Genomic DNA, 20,647 nt, shown 5'->3' with positions numbered 1-20,647 from the left:
CCCTGTAGCACAAACTCCAAAAAGTTCTGGGACACTGTAAAGTCAATGGAGAACAAGAACCTCCTGCCAGCTGAGGCTAGGAAACACTGTCACCACCAATAAATCTACGATAATCAATCATTTTAATAAGCATTTTTCTATGGCTGGCCAAAATTATATCATAACCACCATCGATACTGAGCAGCCATCTTCATCAACCTGGCCAAGGCTTTCGACTCTGTCAATCACATCATTCTTATCGGCAGACTCAACAGCCTTGGTTTCTCAAATGACTGCCTCGCCTGGTCACCAACAACTTCTTCGATAGAGTTCAGTGTGACAAATCAGAGGGCCTGATGTCCGGACCTCTGGCAGTCTCTATGGGGGTGCCACAGGGTTCAATTCTCGGGCCGACTCGTTTCTCTGTATACATCAATGATGTCGCTCTGGCTGGTGGTGATTCTCTGATCCACCTCTACGCAGACGACACCATTCTGTATTCATCTGGCCCTTCTTTGGAACTGTGTTAACAAACCTCCAGATGAGCGTCAATGCCATACAATACTCCTTCCGTGGCCTCCAACTGCTCTTAAATGCAAGTAAAACTAAATGCATGCTCTTCAAGCATCACGACTCTGGATGGTTCTGACTTCGAATATGTGGACAACTACAAATACCTAGGTGCCTGGTTAGACTGTAAACTCTCTTTCCAGACTTACAATAAGCATCTCCAATTCCTATTTCGCAACAAAGCATCCATCACTCATGCTGCCAAACATACTCTCGTAAAACTGACAATCCTACTGATCCTTGACTTTGGCGATGTCATTTACAAAATAGCCTCCAACACTCTACTCATTAAATCAGATGTAGTCTATCACAGTGCCACCGTTTTGTCACAAAAGCCCCATATACTACCCACTACTGCGACCTGTATGCTCTCGTTGGCCGGCACTCGCTTCATATTCGTCGCCAAACCCACTGGCTCCAGGTTAACTACAGTTGAAGTCGGGAAGTTTACATACAGTTATGTTGGAGTCATTAAAAATGGTCTTTCAACCGCTCCACAAATTTCTTGTTAATTTTCCAACAATTGTTTACAGACAGATTATTTCACTTATAATTCACTGTATCACAATTCCAGTGGGTCAGAAGTTTACATAAACTATGATGACTATGCCTTTAAACAGCTTGGAGTATTCCAGAAAATGATGTCATGGCTTTAGAAGCTTCTGATAAGCTAATTGACATCATTTGAATCAATTGGAGGTGTACCTGTGGATGTTTTTCAAGGCCTACTGACATACTCAGTGCCTCTTTGCTTGACATCATGGGAAAATCAAACGAAATCAGCCAAGACCTGAGAAAACATACACAAGTCTGGTTTATCCTTGGGAGCAATTTCCAAATGCCTGTGTACGCATGTATAAACACCATGGGACCACGCAGCCACCATACCGCTCAGGAAGGAGACACGTTCTGTCTCCTAGAGATTAACATACTTTGGTGCGAAAAGTGCAAATCAATCCCAGAACAACAGCAAATGACCTTGTGAAGATGCTGGAGGACACAGGTCAAAAAAATCTATCTATATCCACAGGAAAACGAGTCCTATATCGACATAACCTGAAAGGCTGCTCAGCTAGGAAGAAGCCACTGCTCCAAACCACCATAAAAAAGCCAGACTACGGTTTGCAACTGCACATGGGGACAAATATTGTTCTTTTTCAGAAATGTCCTCTGGTCTGATGAAACAACAATAGAACTGTTTGGCCATAATGACCATCATTATGTTTGGAGGAAAAAAGGGGATGCTTTCAAGCCGAAGAACACCATCCTAACCGTGAAGCACGGGGGTGGCAGCATCATGTTGTGGGGGTGCTTTGCTGCAGGAGAGACTGGTGCACTTCAGAAATTAGGAGGCATCATGAGGTAGGAAAATTATGTAGTTATATTGAAGCAACATCTCAAGACATCAATCAGAAAGTTAAAGCTTGGTCGCAAATGGGTCTTCCAAATGGACAATAACACCAAGCATACTTCCAAAGTTGTGGCAAAATGGCTTAAAGACAACAATGTCAAGGTGTTGGAGTGGCCATCACAAAGCCCTGACCTCAATCCTATGGAAAATGTGTGGGCAGAACTGAAAAAGCATGTGCAAGCAAGGAGACCTAAAAACCTCACTCTGTTACACCAGCTCTGTGTCACGACTTCCACGGAAGTTGGCTCCTCTCCCTGTTCAGGCGGCGCTCGGCGGTCGTCGTCGCCGGTCTACTAGCTGCCACCGATCCTTTTTCCTTTTCATTTGGTTATGTCTGTCTTGTGTTTCACCTGTGTTCTATTTGGGTAATGAGGGGGGTTTCGTTTCCTGTCATTTAGTTTTGGGTTGCGTTTTTTGGGGTTCTGTTGAACAGGTGTTTTTTTTCCCGGACGGTGTCTGTGTGGTTTGAGGCTACTGTTGTAGTCCTGTTTTTTCCTGTTCTTTGGACTTGTTTATTAAATGCCCTTTTCAAAACGTGCATTCTCCTGCGCCTGACTCCACACCCACATCTCCTTTGGGAGATATCTGACACTCTGTAAGGAGGAATGGCCCAAAATTCACCCAACTTATTGTGGGAAGCTTGTGGAAGGCTACCCGAAACGTTTGACTGAATTAAATCATTTAAAGGTATTGCTACCAAATACTAATTGAGTGTATGTAAACTTCTGAACCACTGGGAATGTGATGAAAGGAATAAAATCTGAAATCTTCAATTTTTCTGACATTTCACATTCTTAAAATAAAGTGGTGATCCTAACTGACCTAAACAGGGAATTGTTATTACAATTAAATATCAGGAATTGTGAAAAACTGAGTTTAAATGTATATGTAAACTTCCGACTTCAACTGTATATGTACATATTTTTATTCATCCCTTTACATGTGTGTGTATTTGTGTGTATAAGGTAGTTGTTGTGAATTCGTTAGACTACTTCTTAGATTTTACTGCATAGTCGGAACTAGAAGCACAAGCATTTCGCTACACTTGCATTAACATCTGCTAACCATGTGTATGTGATCAATAACATTTGATTTGATTTGAGTTGCTGTGGCATGACCTCGAGAGCAGTTCACCAGACATCCCAAGAATATTGCTGAACTGAAACAGTTTTGTAAAGATGAATGGTCCAAAATTCCTCCTGTCCGTTGTGCAGGTCTGATCCGCAACTACAGAAAACATTTGGTTGAGGTTATTGCTGCCAAATAAGGGTCAACCAGTTATTTAATCCAAGCTTTCACATACTTTTCCCACCCAGGACTGTGAATGTTTACACAGTGTGTTCAGTAAAGACATGAACATGTATACTTTTTTGTGTGTTATTAGTTTAAGCAGACTGTGTTTGTCTATTGTTGTGACCTAGATTTTTTTGACCAATGTATGTAGAAATCCAGGTAATTCCAAAGGGTTCACATACTTTTTCTTGACACTGTATTTATATATACAGGGGCATAACTTTCACTGGGGATGGGGGGACACATGTCCCCCCTTCACATTCTGAAATTGCATTTTTGTCCCCCCCCAGTTTTATCATTAGAATGTGATATAAAATGAGGCAACGTTGTGCTTCTCCGTTTTAACTGTTGACATTTGGCTCCCTGTGAGTGTATAGGATATATAGTGGGTTGTGAGAATAGACTTTCTTTGTGACATGTGACTACATTTCAGATCTAATCGTACAGATATTTGTGGGACTATGTGCAACAGTGAAATTACATACAAATGAGTGAGAGAGACACAGAAAGAGAGAGACAGAGAAAGAGAGGTACATGGAGAGAGACAGAGAAATGTGGGAGGGAAGGAAAGTGATGAATGGAGGAAGGGAATGAGAGGAAGGGAGGAGCAGAGGGATTGACCAGGGACCCCATCTAGTAGGCACACTCATTCACTCAGTTACTCTCTCCTCACCCAGTCTGGGACGTCTAGGACTGCTGTGTCTGTAGCTTTCTAACAGGTGAGTCCACTTTACTCTTATTTTAGACTGGTTTTATTTAATGACTTTTTATTAACCTTATTGCAGTGCTTTTGGTTTTGATTTATAATATGAATTGTAATTGAAGTATATTAGTCTAGGTAATTTTAGTTAAGTTTACATGTTGGCTCTTGGCTGATTATCTCAGATGGTTCAACATGAGTGGTTGCTTCATTCTAGATTAGTTAGGCAAGGATTAAAACATGTGATTTGATGAACATCAACCATGTCTGTGACTCAACCTTTTTAAATGAAGATTTAACATAGTCCAGGTATCATTTAGGCTATGACTATGAAGCCACATTGATTAATACCTGCAAATACCCACCCAACAAAATGGAATCCAGGAGTAGGATCTATCTGGGTCTGTGAAACTGACAACATTGATGTTGGATGTTACAGGTGTTTCATTCAAATGTGGAATTGTTATGCCATACTCACCAATTTCTGATAATGGTTGCTTTCTGATTCAAATAACTTTCTGGGGTATTTACATGTAATTACAGTAAGAAAGTGAAATTATTATAATGTCTTCTGTGCATCTCAATGTAAAATGTGATCTAAGTGTATACTTGTGTTTCAGTGCACACAGTGAATGTCTATTTAGTAAGGTTATAGTGTTGTGCAATGCTAGGTATGACATTTATATAACATGCATGTCTGTCTGATTGTCTGTGTCTGTCTGGGGTGAAATTTGTTTCAGTAGCCCCAAGGTGATATTTTGGTGATATTTTGTACATATGGGAGGTTAGATTTGGTTAGATCTGAAATACTTATAGACTAATAATACCTCTAAGTTTGTGTGAAATGAAATTATAGTTATGTGGTTGAACAGAATGTTGGAAATGTAGTGTTGGAAATGTAATAGTTTATTCATATTCTGCCCATATTAGACTGGTTTCTATCAAGTCCTCTTCATTGTATCTCTAAACTCTGTCCAGATGATGTCAGTATTGGCCTATTTGAGGATAGCCATGGCTTTCTCTCTCTTCTCGTTAACAATTCCATGCTGGCTGAGCCCAGATAGGGCCTCTTATTTTTTAAGTGACTATCAGTGCAGCATTATGGAGCTAAATATCTAATTGGAAATAATCACCTCTGAATACAATACCATTGAACACTATAAAATCCAATCGAGTAATACAATTGTTATTACTTACAGTCAATAACCCAACATTCAAAACTAAATTATGTTGATGACTCTGACCCTTTCTCTCTCTCTCTCTTTCTCCCCCCTCCCCCAGACACCTCTCCATACTCAGACATGATGCCTCGCATCTTCCTCACCTGCTTGAGTTCTTTGCTCCTCCTCTTCCTCTCCCCCCCAACGCATTCCGAACCCCGCCGACCGTCGTCATCATCACCACGCAGCAGGACCACAGGCGCTCAGGCTCCCGTGGGCAAGGTGCGCCTGGCAGGAAACTATGCCCAGGGACATAACGAGGGTCGTGTAGAGGTGCTGCACAACAACACGTGGGGGACGGTGTGTGATGACGAAGTGGACATCAAACTGGCCAATGTCGTCTGCCGGGAGCTGGGCTTCCAGACCGGCATGACATGGGCGCACAGTGCCAAATATGGAGAGGGTGATGGTAAATGTTCCAGAACAGGTGTTGCATTTTGCAACGATCAAATGTCATCTTTATTTCTATAACATAATACAGATAATATACTCTTTACAATTGAAAGGTAAATTAAACAAACACAGTCACCTGTTTATTTCCAATCTTTTCCATCTGTCAAATGACAATGCATAGGCCTATCTTTCTGTAAATAGTGCATCTGCTTTCTAACTTAAATAACTTTCTTCAAACCCTCCATTTCCTTAACACCTGGCACTTTGACTTTTACTGCCGGGCCTGATTTACCATATTGCATTGGCTGCACATTTAGTAATTTCAAAACAGCAGTATCCTATCCCAGGCTGCAACCTGGTCTCATAGCATTTTGTATTATTCTGTACATAAATCAAAGACACTCTATTTAGTACGATATGTTACACATTGCAAAACATACTATATGTAACGAATTTGCGAAAACGTAGCTTACTATAGCTAGCTGGCTAATGTTAGCTGGGCTAGTGGTTAGGGATTAGTGTAAAGTTTAGTTTAGGAGTTAGGATAAAGGGTTAGGGGAAGGGTTATCTAAAAGGGTTAAGGTTAAAGGGTTAGGGTTAGCTAACATGCAAGTAGTTGAAAAGTAGCTAAAAAGTAATGTTGTAGAAAAGTTGCTAAAATGCTAAAGTTGTCCACAATGAGATTCAAACTCGCAGCCTTTGGGTTGCTAGACATTCGTATTATACGCCAACCAATCCACTTCGACCAACCACCCTATTTTCAGTTTTGCTATAAGTAATCATCATTCTTATGTAACAATACCCAGGTAACATATCCTACTAATTTCAGTGTCCCGGGTTTACTATGTTACATCTAGTCTATGAGACCAGGCTGCATGATAGGGTGGTGGTGCTAGACAGCCTAGCCTAGCTGCTGCTCTGTCGGTTCACTCGCTCTTCCATTTTAATTGGAATTTAAAGGGGGCAATAAAGAATGTCCATAAACCAAGGCAAGTGTAGCACGTCGCTGGCAGGGCAAGGCTGTCATTACTGTAAAACAAATGCTCCTCTCAGGCCGTATATCGCCAGGCTGCCAGGCAGTGGCTGTAATAAGCAGTGCAGTGAAGTCCTATAAGTTATCTTTGTATCTTTATGACGGTGGCGAACTCGGCTCAGTCACTGCAGGGTTATTTTGATTATATTAATTGGTGCTATTTACTGTGTTTACTCAACAAACAAAACATATATCAATGAATGAAGGAATGAGGGAGTGGATAGATGATTCAGTTAGTCATTTAAATTCATCCATCCACGGATCCATCCATCCATCTACCCACCCACCCACTCATAAATCCATTCACCCACCCACCCACAAACCCACCCACCCACCCACCCAGCCATTTATCCCTCCCTGCTTCCTTACTTCTATCAATGACAAATTGATGTCCATATCCAATAATAACCTTGTTTCCGCCGTCCCCAGGTCCTATCTGGATGGACAATGTGCGTTGTGACGGCACAGAGAAGACTCTGAAAGACTGTAAACATAACGGCTGGGGCGTCAATGACTGTAAGCACTCTGAGGACCTTGGCGTGGTCTGCAGTCCGGAGCGACGACTGGACCAGGTCACAGGTTCGCGTAATGGTCAGTCGGTTGCCCTGCGTCCGGATGTCAGTCCCTCGCCCCAATGGCAGAGCATTCTGGCCAGCCGCAGTAACCCCCGACAGGCCCATCAGGGAAACGGACACCTCCCGGAGAGCCCCAGGCTTAGACAGCACCTCTACAACCCGGTAGGTAGCATTAGACCTTATACTCTCTATCCCTGCTACCTCTAGCAGTAAAGTAGGTACTGTAGACTAAAACAGCATACAACTTGGTAAGCAGCTACACTGGGCACCACCAACTCCATTATTCATTTTTTACCTTTATTTAACTAGGCAAGTCAGTTAAGAACAAATTCTTATTTTACAATGACAGCCTACAGGGGAACAGTGGGTTAACTGCCATGTTCAGGGGCAGAACTACAGAAAGATGACTTTGTCAGCTCGAGGATTTGATCCAGTAACCTTTCTGTTACTGGCCCAATGCTCTAACCACTAGGCTTCTTGTTGCCACTCTATAACTTCGGCACTTGCTGATCAACCACCGATACTGCCAATGCCAATAGTCAATCAATCTCTTTACTGTCACAGTTGATAAATTCATTGTGTAGGTCAACTGAATTTGAAAGTGTCCTTGATCAAACTATTCTACAGTGAAGGCTTAAGAAATCCCCTCCCCCTTCTCTCTCAGTATTCCAGCAAGGTGCGCATTCAGGAGGTGCGTCTGCGACCCATCCTGATGCACACTAAGAAGCGGGCCCTGATCACTGAGGGTGTGGTGCAAGTGAAGCATGCTGGGAGATGGAGGCAGGTGTGTGACCTGGGCTGGAACCTCAACAGCAGCAAAGTGGTGTGTGGAATGCTGGGGTTCCCTGAGGCAGAACTACACAACGAAAGAACATACAAGTAAGTCAACCCCTCCATTTTGCCCACAGACCTGCAAATAGTTGGAAAGGGTAGATTTCAGACAGGGCTACGATTTGTTTCCTGATGTACTATGGTGTTCATATTAAGAAGTCCGTCAGTTGTCAGGCATAACTTTCTCAGTTGTTAGTCAAAGTGTCCTAGATTGTCAGTTCTCAGATAAAGGATTTTTTTTTTTTTAAATACGTGATGGACTTTTCTTGTCTAACATCTTCAGGAGTTCCTAATATGGATGCCTTACAGTTGTTAAGTACTGCGCTATTGGCGTTGACTCCTGGACTGTGACAGCATTGACATTAATCCCATTGTGAAATGATACAAAAAAGTAAATTGAATAAACGTATAGAGAAGAGAATGTAAAAACAGAGACATCAATTTGAATAGTCATTTAAGTCACTGGTGTTCAGACTGGAGTGTAAAGGCTATTGTCTGCCTTATCTCCCTCCTCCAGCCTCCCCTCTCTCTTTTCTCTTTTTCTCATTCTCTCTCCCTTCTTTCCCTCCTCCAAGGAACCCTGCCCAGAATAAGGACAGGGAAGATGATAAAGATAACTCGTCTCCCTCTTTCTCCCTCTCTATCTCTCTCCCCCTCTTTCTACCTCATCTCTCTCTCTCTCTCCCTCTCTCCCTCTCGCCATCTCTCTGCTCTTTCTCTCTCTACCTCACCCCCCTCTTTCTTGCTCTCTTTCCCACCCCTCCCTCTCCCACCTCTCTCTCTTCCCCTCCTCTCTCTCTGATGTCATCTCCCTTTCCCTGCCCTCTCAGCCCAGACAAACAGCTCCACTCAAACTTATAGATCCCAGTGATGAGCTCTAATATCTATACTGATTGTTATTTAACTGGCCCATCAATACAGAGGCATATAGGGAACTGGAGAGAGACAGGGCTTTTTTGTGGAGGGACTGGTGGTATTGGCAGTTCACTCACAGGGATTTTAACTCAACCATTCATCTCCTCACCTTTACCTGCTGTTCCCTCTGAGGACACTGCTCATGTTCTGCCAGCCCAGGCATATTATAGAGAGCAGTGTGTGTGTGTGTGTGTGTGTGTGTGTGTGTGTGTGTGTGTGTGTGTGTGTGTGTGTGTGTGTGTGAGAGAGAGACTTAGTATGTGTAGGTGTGTGTGTGGGTTAGGGTCCTTGGGATGTCCCTACCCCATTGAAGTTTACATTTAAAATGGTTGAAGTAAGGGTTAAGGTTAGGGTTAGGTAAGGATTATGGTTATGGTTAAGGTTAGGGACATCCCAAGGATTCCGGATAGCACTAACCTTTCTCAGTCACTCAACTGCACATCCTCTGACCCTGTGGAAAACAGTGGTTTCAGGATGGTTTGATTCATAAACGAGGGAGGACCACACATTAGCACGACTATTTCTGTCCCATTATGAAGGAAAGTCCTCTGTCCAGACCTACTTGGACATCCTACTGTAATTATTTCCTGAAAGTTTTGTCCTGTGCGACTCAAAGTTGAGACATTCATTCTCCGTATGGGCTGCAACTACTGTGGCGAGCTGTGTGTGTCAGTGTGTGTTCGTGTGTGTGCTTGTATGTACGTGTGTGTGCTTGTATGTACGTGTGTGTGATTGAGCTGACCATAACATCTGTTCTATACTCCAGGTGTTAGAATCCTGTAACTGTTTAAAGAGAGCTACTGTTTTAGCCAGTTAATTTCCTCACTAGACATTTTCCTGTCATGCTACGTGAAAGTGAGTGGAGTTTCAAGACCGGACTGGTCAATTTTCATGTTGTAAAATATTTGATTGGTCTGTTTGCCTGTCAACCAGTTTTTATGTGCCAGATGTTTCAATTACATCATTATATCTTTAGCTCGTGTTTGTATAAGGGGTGGGAATGGGCGGGGTCTAATAAAATGACTACACCAGCTTTTAGAATGAAGGGAGATCCTCATATAAATATAACACTGGCTGTTTAATGACTGCAAAGACTCACCATGTTACACCTGGTACGGCTCCTCTTACTCATGTGGCAACCTAAACCAATAGGTCCAAGTAGACTACGCCACCTTCTGTTTAATGAGGGGAAGGACATGAACCTTAAAGAATGGCCTATTGGTCAACTACATTGATGTGAGGACAATATTAGCATTACATGTAAGTCAGTTTTTACCATCTCCTCTTTGGTCACTGTGCGAGTTCCACATGTTGTATCTGAATGTGCTAATCGGAGAAATGTAATTGCTATTCCTACTTTGTTTTATTGTCCTAATAAGTTTAATCAGATCTTTGTATTGAAACTCCGTGTGATTTTAAATGCAGAAAAGGTTTGAGATTTTTACATCTTAACATTCATAGTTTATTACCTAAAATGGATAATGTCAAGATCTGAGCCTCTCATGCAAACCCTGATATTTGTATTTTTTCTGAAACTTGGTTAACTGATAAAACCTGGACTCTGAGGATGCTATGGATTGTTACAATGTGTTTAGGGCTGATAAGAAAGGCAAAGGTGGTGGTGTTGCTATTCACCCAAATATTCTTCTTTCTGTGTCTCTTTTAAAGGTTACCTCTAGTCCTAAACACTTTTAATTGTCTTTAACTCTTCGGTTGGGTTCAAACAAAAAAAGAACAGTTACAGGAATCTATCCTCTGCCAAGAAGTGTGCACTAAACGAACTCACTGATTTAATTGCCATTTTTACTACCCAAGAGGTGTTGATCGCTGGAGAGTTTAATCTTGCATGGGGAACGCAGGAGGCAGGATTTTAAAGGATTTCTGTACTAATCCAAATTTGTCCCAGCTGATTACAAAGCCTACTCGTCCAAACTTAAAGGACCCTACAAAATCGATTTTGATTTACCCCATATTTACAAATACTCCAGATAAATATGCTGGGACTGGGGTTTTTGCTTTGGATATTAGTGACCACTCTCTCATTGTATGTGTCAGGGATATATGGATGCCAAGATCCAACCCTTCTGAGTATAAACTAGTATAAAACTAGTTAAAAAAGCCAAATCTGATGATTATATTAATACACTATATAAACGTATAGGGAACCCAGGTACATTTTGGAAAGCTGTAACATCACTGAAGGGTTGTGTCTCCTTTTCTCTACCCCAATGCATTCATTTAGATTGTGGCCCTATTACTGACTAAATGTATCATTAATGCATTTAGTCACCATTTTATTTCTGCAGGCTATACATTAGAATCAAATCAAATTTATTTATATAGCCCTTCATACATCAGCTGATATCTCAAAGTGCTGTACAGAAACCCAGCCTAAAACCCCAAACAGCAAGCAATGCAGGTGTAGAAGCACGGTGGCTAGGAAAAACTCCCTAGAAAGGCCAAAACCTAGGAAGAAACCTAGAGAGGAACCAGGCTATGTGGGGTGGTCCTCTTCTGGCTGTGCCGGGTGGAGATTATAACAGAACATGGTCAAGATGTTCAAATGTTCATAAATGACCAGCATGGTCGAATAATAATAAGGCAGAACAGTTGAAACTGGAGCAGCAGCACAGTCAGGTGGAAGTTGAAACTGGAGCAGCAGCATGGCCAGGTGGACTGGGGACAGCAAGGAGTCATCATGTCAGGTAGTCCTGGGGCATGGTCCTAGGGCTCAGGTCAGTTGAAACTGGAACAGCAGCATGGCCAGGTGGACTGGGGACAGCAAGGAGTCATCATGTCAGGTAGTCCTGGGGCATGGTCCTAGGGCTCAGGTCCCCCGAGAGAGAGAAAGAAAGAGAGAAGGAGAGAATTAGTGAACGCACACATAGATTCACACAGGACACCGAATAGGACAGGAGAAGTACTCCAGATATAACAAACTGACCCCAGCCCCCCGACACATAAACTACTGCAGCATAAATACTGGAGGCTGAGACAGGAGGGGTCAGGAGACACTGTAGAATGTATCTCAAGCCAGCTCTTGAAAAGAGTAGTTTGGATGTTGATGGTGAAAATCTATTGAATGATACTGTAAATGCTGGTCAGGAGTTTTCTTTTCGGAAATTCACTGATAAAGATGCCCTGGATGCTTTGCTAACATTAGACAACAACAAAAAACCACAGGGGCTGATCATTTGGAACCTGTTCTGTTTAAGCATGCAGCTCCCTTTATTGCTGGCTCAGTAGCCCACATTTTTTATTTAACATTGTTATCAGGAAGTATTCCAAAAGCATGGAAATCCGCCTATGTGCTGCCACTTCATAAGGGATACAAATGATCTTGACAACTATCGCCCCATTTCAAGATTCTTGAATCATTGGTTAATGTACAACTTTGTTTATTTTTGATCTGATAATTGTATTTTTAATATAAACCAATCAGGGTTTAGGCCTGGGCATAGTACTACCACAGCATCCACGCTAGTTGTTAATGATCTTGTCAATGCCTTGGATGCTAAAAAGAGCTGTCAAAGTCATTCAACACTGTTGATAATTCTGTTTTGCTGAAGAAGTTACCAAAAACTGGCCTGGGATATACAGCCTGTTTATGGTTTCAGAATTATCTTAGCGACAGAACTCAGGCCATCTTAATAGATGGGGTAAAATCTGAATTTCTTGAGATTCAAAAAGGTGTTCCTCAGGGTTCAATTTTGGGTCCATTATTGTTCACCTTGTATATTAATGACATTGGAAACACTGTTAATACTTGTAACATTCATCTCTATGCAGATGACACAGTTTTGTATTCCTGTGCCACCTCGGTGTAGCAGGCCATTCGTGAACTTCAGCATGACATTGATTCAATTCAGAAATCACTTAGTTCTTAAATATGTGTTAAATACAAGTAAAACCAAGCTCATGCTGTTCTCTAGGTCACAAAATGTTGCCCTGAGGATCTGCATATTTGCGCTACAAATGGAGCCCAAATTGAGCTTGTTTCTCAATATACTGTAGGTACCTGGATGTCTGGATTGATGACAAGTTGTTCTTCGTATCACTGATAGAAAATCTGACTAAGAAGCTAAGATAGTTTTTTATGTCGAAATAAATCATACCCCAGTATTGAAAATAGGAGAAAGATTGTTAATACAATGCTTCTCCCTGTAATGGATTTTGATGACATTGTTTACATGCAGCAACCTCTGTTTTGAAACCCTTGGACACAGTCTACCATTCCGCAATACATTTTATCACAGGGGACAATTTTAGGACCCATTGTAGTCTGTATAAAAATGTGGAATGGACCTCTCTGTCTGTAAGAGAGCTGCATTCTCTCTTTTATTTCATTACAAAGCAGTCTTACAGAAACTGCCTCCGCTTTGTATATATATATATATATATATATATATATATATATATTAGAATGTGCACAAAATCATATCATTCCAAAAACACCTTGTGAGAAAATCTCCCCCACCGACACACCGAAATGGAAGCTTGCCCACCCAGGATACAGTGCACTCCAGATCAACTGCGGCCCACGAGATGGTGACCGACTAGAAGGGGAGACACAAAAACACCTCCACAAGATCGGAGTGAGAGCTCTGACAGAGGGAATTATTTTGTTGCCGATCCCGACCCAATCTAGGAAGTGCCGTTAATACTCTTACACAGTATAGGCTACAATAGTATGGAAGCACACCAGGGGTGTCAAGCACCCCAAAACTCTGAGGGGGCATAAAGTATGGATGGTTTGGGAATTTTTTTTCATACAGTGCCTTGCGAAAGTATTCGGCCCCCTTGAACTTTGCAACCTTTTGCCACATTTCAGGCTTCAAACATAAAGATATAAAACTGTATTTTTTTTGTGAAGAATCAACAACAAGTGGGACACAATCATGAAGTGGAACGACATTTATTGGATATTTCAAACTTTTTTAACAAATCAAAAACTGAAAAATTGGGCGTACAAAATTATTCAGCTCCCTTAAGTTAATACTTTTAGGGCCACCTTTTGCTGCGATTACAGCTGTAAGTCGCTTAGGGTATGTCTCTATCAGTTTTGCACATCGAGAGACTGACATTTTTTCCCATTCCTCCTTGCAAAACAGCTCGAGCTCAGTGAGGTTGGATGGAGAGCATTTGTGAACAGCAGTTTTCAGTTCTTTCCACAGATTCTCGATTGGATTCAGGTCTGGACTTTGACTTGGCCATTCTAACACCTGGATATGTTTATTTTTGAACCATTCCATTGTAGATTTTGCTTTATGTTTTGGATCATTGTCTTGTTGGAAGACACATCTCCGTCCCAGTCTCAGGTCTTTTGCAGACTTCATCAGGTTTTCTTCCAGAATGGTCCTGTATTTGGCTCCATCCATCTTCCCATCAATTTTAACCATCTTCCCTGTCCCTGCTGAAGAAAAGCAGGCCCAAACCATGATGCTGCCACCACCATGTTTGACAGTGGGGATGGTGTGTTCAGGGTGATGAGCTGTGTTGCTTTTACGCCAAACATAACGTTTTGCATTGTTGCCAAAAAGTTCAATTTTGGTTTCATCTGACCAGAGCACCTTCTTCTACATGTTTGGTGTGTCTCCCAGGTGGCTTGTGGCAAACTTTAAACAACACTTTTTATGGAGATCTTTAAGAAATGGCTTTCTTCTTGCCACACTTCCATAAAGGCCAGATTTGTGCAATATACGACTGATTGTTGTCCTATGGACAGAGTCTCCCACCTCAGCTGTAGATCTCTGCAGTTCATCCAGAGTGATCATGGGCCTCTTGGCTGCATCTCTGATCAGTCTTCTCCTTGTATGAGCTGAAAGTTTAGAGGGACGGCCAGGTCTTGGTAGATTTGCAGTGGTCGCTATAGTATCGCTTGCACAGTGCTCCTTGGGATGTTTAAAGCTTGGGAAATCTTTTTGTATCCAAATCCAGCTTTAAACTTCTTCACAACAGTATCTCGGACCTGCCTGGTGTGTTCCTTGTTCTTCATGATGCTCTCTGCGCTTTTAACGGACCTCTGAGACTATCACAGTGCAGGTGCATTTATACGGAGACTTGATTACACACAGGTGGATTGTATTTATCATCATTAGTCATTTAGGTCAACATTGGATCATTCAGAGATCCTCACTGAACTTCTGGAGAGAGTTTGCTGCACTGAAAGTAAAGGGGCTGAATAATTTTGCACGCCCAATTTTTCAGTTTTTGATTTGTTAAAAAAGTTTGAAATATCCAATAAATGTCGTTCCACTTCATGATTGTGTCCCACTTGTTGTGGATTCTTCACAAAAAAAATACAGTTTTATATATTTATGTTTGCAGCCTGAAATGTGGCAAAAGGTCGCAAAGTTCAAGGGGGCCGAATACTTTCGCAAGGCACTGTATCTAAGCACTCCCCTTGTGTGGTCTTTAACTTCATGACTGGCGGTAATTTTTTAAAAGGAAGTACATATGCTTCTCTGTATCTGTGCTAAAATCTGGGTTAAAGATTGAAGGTAATGTGAGTCTTATTCAGTACATTTAGTAGTTGCTAGATTTTTTGAAGTCTACCAACCTTGCCAGCAGGCTTTCCAGCTAATATAGTTAGACAAGCAAGCTACTCTAACTTGATTGATAGCCTGAAAGAGGTTCTTTGTAGCTAGTTATTTATATATATAATAAATAAAAATTACAGGATAAATATGAGGGGGCACAGTGATTGGTATGAGCTTTTTTAAGTACTGGCTACATGCGCCTGGACTGGCTCCCTTTTCCCTCCCTCCCATCCGGCTTCTGAATTGCAGAGCTCCACTCACAACCCCAGAACAGCAGTGCGTGTTACTTCTCTCGAATACTCCATGCTGCTCAATGACTCACTCACTCCTTCCTTCACCCATATAGGCAATTATGACTGAATGGTCTTGAGAATGTCAGCTGTGTGGGGACTGTAGGTGTTGTCAGCCAGGTCAACACTGCATCAGGCCTGGATACCACAGTAAAGTTTCCATTTTTTTGTCACCAGTGGTGGAAAAAGTACCCAATTGTCATACATGAATAAAAATTAAAGACACCTTAACAGAAAGTGTGAAAGTCACCCTATAAAATACTACTTGAGTAAAAGTCTAAAAGTATTTTGTTCTAAATATACTTAAGTATCCAAAGTAAATGTAATTGCTAAAATATACTTAAGTATCAAAAGAAAGACCATACCAGACCAGAGCATATGGCTCCTGTCCCTTCCTGGCTTCAAATTCCTTATATTAAGCAAACCAGGTGGCACCATTTTCTTGTTTTTTAAATTCACGGATAGCCAGGGGCACACTTCAGCATTCAGACATCATTTACAAACGAAGCATGTGTGTTTAGTGAGTCTGTCAGATCAGAGGCAGTAGGGGTGACCAGGGATGTTCTCTTGAGAAGTAGGTGAATTAGACAATTTTCCTGTCCTGCTTAGCATTCAAAATATAAATAATAATTATAGGTGTCAGGGAAAATGTATGGATAAAAGTACATTATTTTTTAATGTACTGAAGTAAAAGTTGTCAAAAATATAAATTGTGAAGTACAGATACAAAAAAAACTGCTTAAGTAGTACTTTAAAGTATACTGAACAAAAAATATAAATGCAACATTTTCATTGATTTTACTGAGTTAAAGCTCATATGAGGAAATCAGTTAATTGAAATAAATTCAATAGTACCTTATCTGTAGATTTCACATGACTGGGTGTTACGAATCCCTTTTGGCCCGACAGTCTAGGGGGGATGGTAATGAGACCCGTAACATAACTCATGCAAATTATTATGGTGACAAAGTAAAAGTGTGCACGAAATAACCACGACAACAGAAATCTACCGTCAAACTCTAGGTTTATTTATAAACACACGGTAATGGGGGGAGCAGGAAAAGGGGCTGAGCTGGACCCAAGGAAAGAAACAATAAGTATTCAAAAACACCCCTAAGCTAGACTAGCCTACTTTAACAACAGCTAACTAACTAACCAAAAATACAGTGGGTGGTCCGCCCAGTTCTAACTAGTGTTTTTAACAAAGTTCACCTACGGGTAGTGTATGCCCATGGGCGACTTGTCTTGGTTTCCCCCTTTTCCCACCAGCAACAAACAAACACCATAACCAAAAACAATACTCACAGGTGATGACAAAGTGCTATGGAGGTGCTTTAAACAAAAGAGAGGTTAAGACACAAAGCGAGAGTGAAACACAGAGACCTACAGACATGGCATTTACAGAGAGATTGAGCTAGAGATTGAGCTAGAGATTGCTTCAGAGCAAACAAATGATGGGGTTTTTAAACCATGGGGAAGGAACTGTGATAGGGTAGGAAATAGGAGGAGGTGTGTCTTCTGATTGATGATTGATTGTTGACTGATTGGGGAGTGATGATTTTCACCTGTGAGGGGAGAAGGAGAGAAAAGAAACACACACAGGATACACACACACAGGATAACTGTATCCGTAACACTCCCACCCTTAACCTGTTGCTTCTACTCGGGACGCTTGCGTCCCAACTAGAGCTCTGGAAATGCAAATGCGCTACGCTAAATGCTAATAGTATTAGTTAAAACTCAAAAGTTCATTAAAATACACATGCAGGGTATCGAATTAAAGCTACACTCGTTGTGAATCCAGGCAACAAGTCAGATTTTTAAAATGCTTTTCGGCGAAAGCATGAGAAGCTATTATCTGATAGCATGCAACACCCCAAAAGACCCACAGGGGACGTAAACAAAATAATTAGCATTTCGGCGTTACACAAACCGCACAATAAAATAGAAAACATTCATTACCTTTCACCATCTTCTTTGTTGGCACTCCTAGATGTCCCATAAACACTATTTGGGTCTTTATTTCGATTAAATCGGTCCATATAAAGCCTAGATATCGTTATATGTAGACTGTGTGATAAACGAAAAAAACATAGTTTCAAAACGTAACGTCATTTTTAAAAATTCAAAAAGTCGACGATAAACTTTCACAAAACACTTCGAAATACGTTTGTAATGCAACTTTAGGTATTAGTAAACGTTAATAAGCGATAAAATTCATCAGGAGGCGATGTAAAGATCATTAGCTGTCCGTCTGGAAAAATGTCCGGCTAGAAACTCAACGAAAATATCCGGTCCTAGACCGGAGGAGATACGGTGTCCTGCATGTGTTTGACCAAGAAAAAACTCGAAGGGAAATGACAAGACTCTAGACACCGTGTGGAAGCTGTAGGTACTGCAACCTCAGTCAATTAATTGTGGTTCACCTTTATCAATGGGTTCAAGTAGCGCATGGATATATTTTCCCATTTTCAGTGATCAGTTTTTCCTGTGCTTTTCGATGTAAATGCCGTTCTGGTAAAGCCACAGCAGTGATTTAACCAGTTTTTTAAACGTCTGAGTGTTTTCTATCCACACAGACTAAACAAATGCATATACTATATTCCTGGCATGAGTAGCAGGGCGCTGAAATGTTGCGCGATTTTTAACAGAATGTTCAAAAAAGTAGAGGGTCGACTTAAAACCTTTTATGGAAGCGCTTCCTATATAGGAATTGAAATTTCTGAAATTTCAAGTGCACCACGCATAGTTTATGATAAAAATCAAAATGTCATCAAAATTGACATCCAATATACCAAATTAAAGCTACACTCGTTGTGAATCTATTCACCAAGTCAGATTTGTAAAATGCTTTTCGGGGAAAGCATGAGACGCTATTATCTGTACCATGCAACCTCACAGAAATGCAGCATTACAAAAAACGACAGATTTTTCGTTAGCGCTCGCAAACGAAAAGGCTGAAATAAAATATAAAACATTCCTTACCTTTGACGAGCTTCATTCTTGGCACTCCTAGATGTCCCATAAACATCATTTAGGGTCTTTTTTCGATTAAATCGGTCCATATATAGCCTAGATATCGAGCTAGGAATACCTTGGGAATGGAGGAAAAAATTAGCATTTTATAACGTAACGTCATTTTTTAAAATGCCAAAAGTCGACGATAAACTTTCACAAAACACTTCGAAATACGTTTGTAATGCTACTTTAGGTATTATTACACGTGAATAAGCGATAAAATACCTCATTAGACCGTGTGGAATCGTTAGCTGGTCCGTTGAGAAATACATGGCTGAAAATGGTCGCTCGAAAATCTGGGCGGTGGCAGTAGGAAAGTAGTTCTCTTGTTTGGGTTAGACCAAGAATCAATTGCGAAACTAATGACGTAACTGTAGACAGCATGGGGAAGCTGTAGCCAATGAGAACGCGGCTCTATTTAATTCTGTTCTCTGTAAACAATTGCCTGCAGGCGCGGAAGAATATATTTTTACACTTTCAGTGAACAGATTTTCATGACCTATTCGACCGAAACGCACGTTCTGTAAATGGCACAGGCGTGATTTAAACACTTTTGGAAAGGTCTGACTGTTTCCTTTGCACACAAACTAACCAAATGAACGTACCATATTCCTGGCATGAATAGCAGGGCGCTGAAATGTTGCGCGATTTTTTTTTTTAAGACTGCGAAAATTCGCTTGCTCCTTAACAAGTTTTAGAAGCAACCCTAAGGATTGCGACCACAGTATTACAATGAATACTCACAACAATAACAAAGTCAACCTTGCCAAAACATACAACAATCATTACACACGAGACAAAGCATCTGCCAACACATTATCAGAACCCTTTTTGTGGCGGATCTCCAAATTATAATTTTGTACAATCAGCGCCCAACGCATAAGGCGCTGGTTCTGGTTGTACATTCGGTGGAGAAAAACTAAGGGGTTATGGTCAGTATATACAATCACGGGTAGGGCACTGGAACCAATATATACTTCAAAGTATTGCAGAGCCAACAACAAAGCAAGAGCTTCTTGTTCTATTGTCGCATAGTTTGTTTGACATTTATTACATTTACGTGAAAAATAACAAACGGGATGATCCACTCCACTCTTGTCCTGCTGCAGTAGAACAGCACCAGCACCTCTGGCACTAGCATCTACCTCAAGTTTGAACGGTTGTTCAAAATCTGGAGCAGCAAGTACAGGTGTACCACATAAGAGTGCTTTCGCTGATTCAAAAGCTCTCTTACAATCAGAGGACCACACAAATGATCTAGCCGGACTAAGCAAATCGGTCAATGGAGCAACTACCGCAGAGAAATTTTTACAGAAGCTACGGTAGTAGCCAACCATCCCTAAAAAGCGGCGTAGCTCTCGTCTGGTGGTAGGTTTAGGGAATGCAGTTATAGCCAAGACCTTGGCATCAACAGGGCGCACCTGTCCATGGCCAACCTCTTTACCGAGATAGGTAACAGTAGCCTTCCCAAACTCGCACTTTGCCAAGTTCAGGGTTAGAGAAGCAGCTGCCAACCGTTCACATACTACCCTTAGCGAGTCAACATGATCTGACCACTCAGAAGAATAAATCACTAGGTCATCAAGGTATGCACTACAATTAGGAACGCCAGCTAATACGGAGTTAACCAGTCGTTGGAAGGTGGCTGGTGCATTTCGCATCCCAAAAGCCATGACTGAGTACTGTAGGAAGTTGTCTGGGGTCACAAAGGCAGAAATCTCAGAAGCACGTGAAGTTAACGGAACCTGCCAGTATCCTTTTAAGAGGTCTAACTTGGTTACATACTTAGCAGCACCAATAGTGTCGATACAGTCGTCCAGTCGGGGTAACGGGAACGAATCTGGCATTGTGACAGAATTTACCTTTCGATAATCCGTACA

The 20,647-nt window shown here is 41.4% G+C and overlaps 1 protein-coding gene across 1 annotated transcript in view; it reads left to right on the top strand.

The window, feature by feature from the left end:
• The first annotated feature begins 3,884 nt into the window (after positions 1 to 3,884).
• LOC115113069 (lysyl oxidase-like 4) overlaps positions 3,885 to 20,647 on the top strand; it is a 63,258-nt gene continuing 46,495 nt past the window's right edge. The window contains exons 1-4 of the mRNA XM_029640291.2: positions 3,885 to 3,972; positions 5,235 to 5,582; positions 7,029 to 7,336; positions 7,839 to 8,053. Of these exons, the coding sequence (XP_029496151.1) occupies positions 5,255 to 5,582; positions 7,029 to 7,336; positions 7,839 to 8,053 (851 nt within the window). The 5' untranslated portion in view covers positions 3,885 to 3,972; positions 5,235 to 5,254. The remainder of the gene's footprint in view (positions 3,973 to 5,234; positions 5,583 to 7,028; positions 7,337 to 7,838; positions 8,054 to 20,647) is intronic.

This window comes from Oncorhynchus nerka, linkage group LG28 (assembly GCF_034236695.1).
Source record: "Oncorhynchus nerka isolate Pitt River linkage group LG28, Oner_Uvic_2.0, whole genome shotgun sequence".
NCBI lineage: Eukaryota > Metazoa > Chordata > Actinopteri > Salmoniformes > Salmonidae > Oncorhynchus > Oncorhynchus nerka.
The sequence above is the reverse complement of the archived record's forward strand: the minus strand, read 5'-3'. Positions and strand labels throughout refer to the sequence as shown.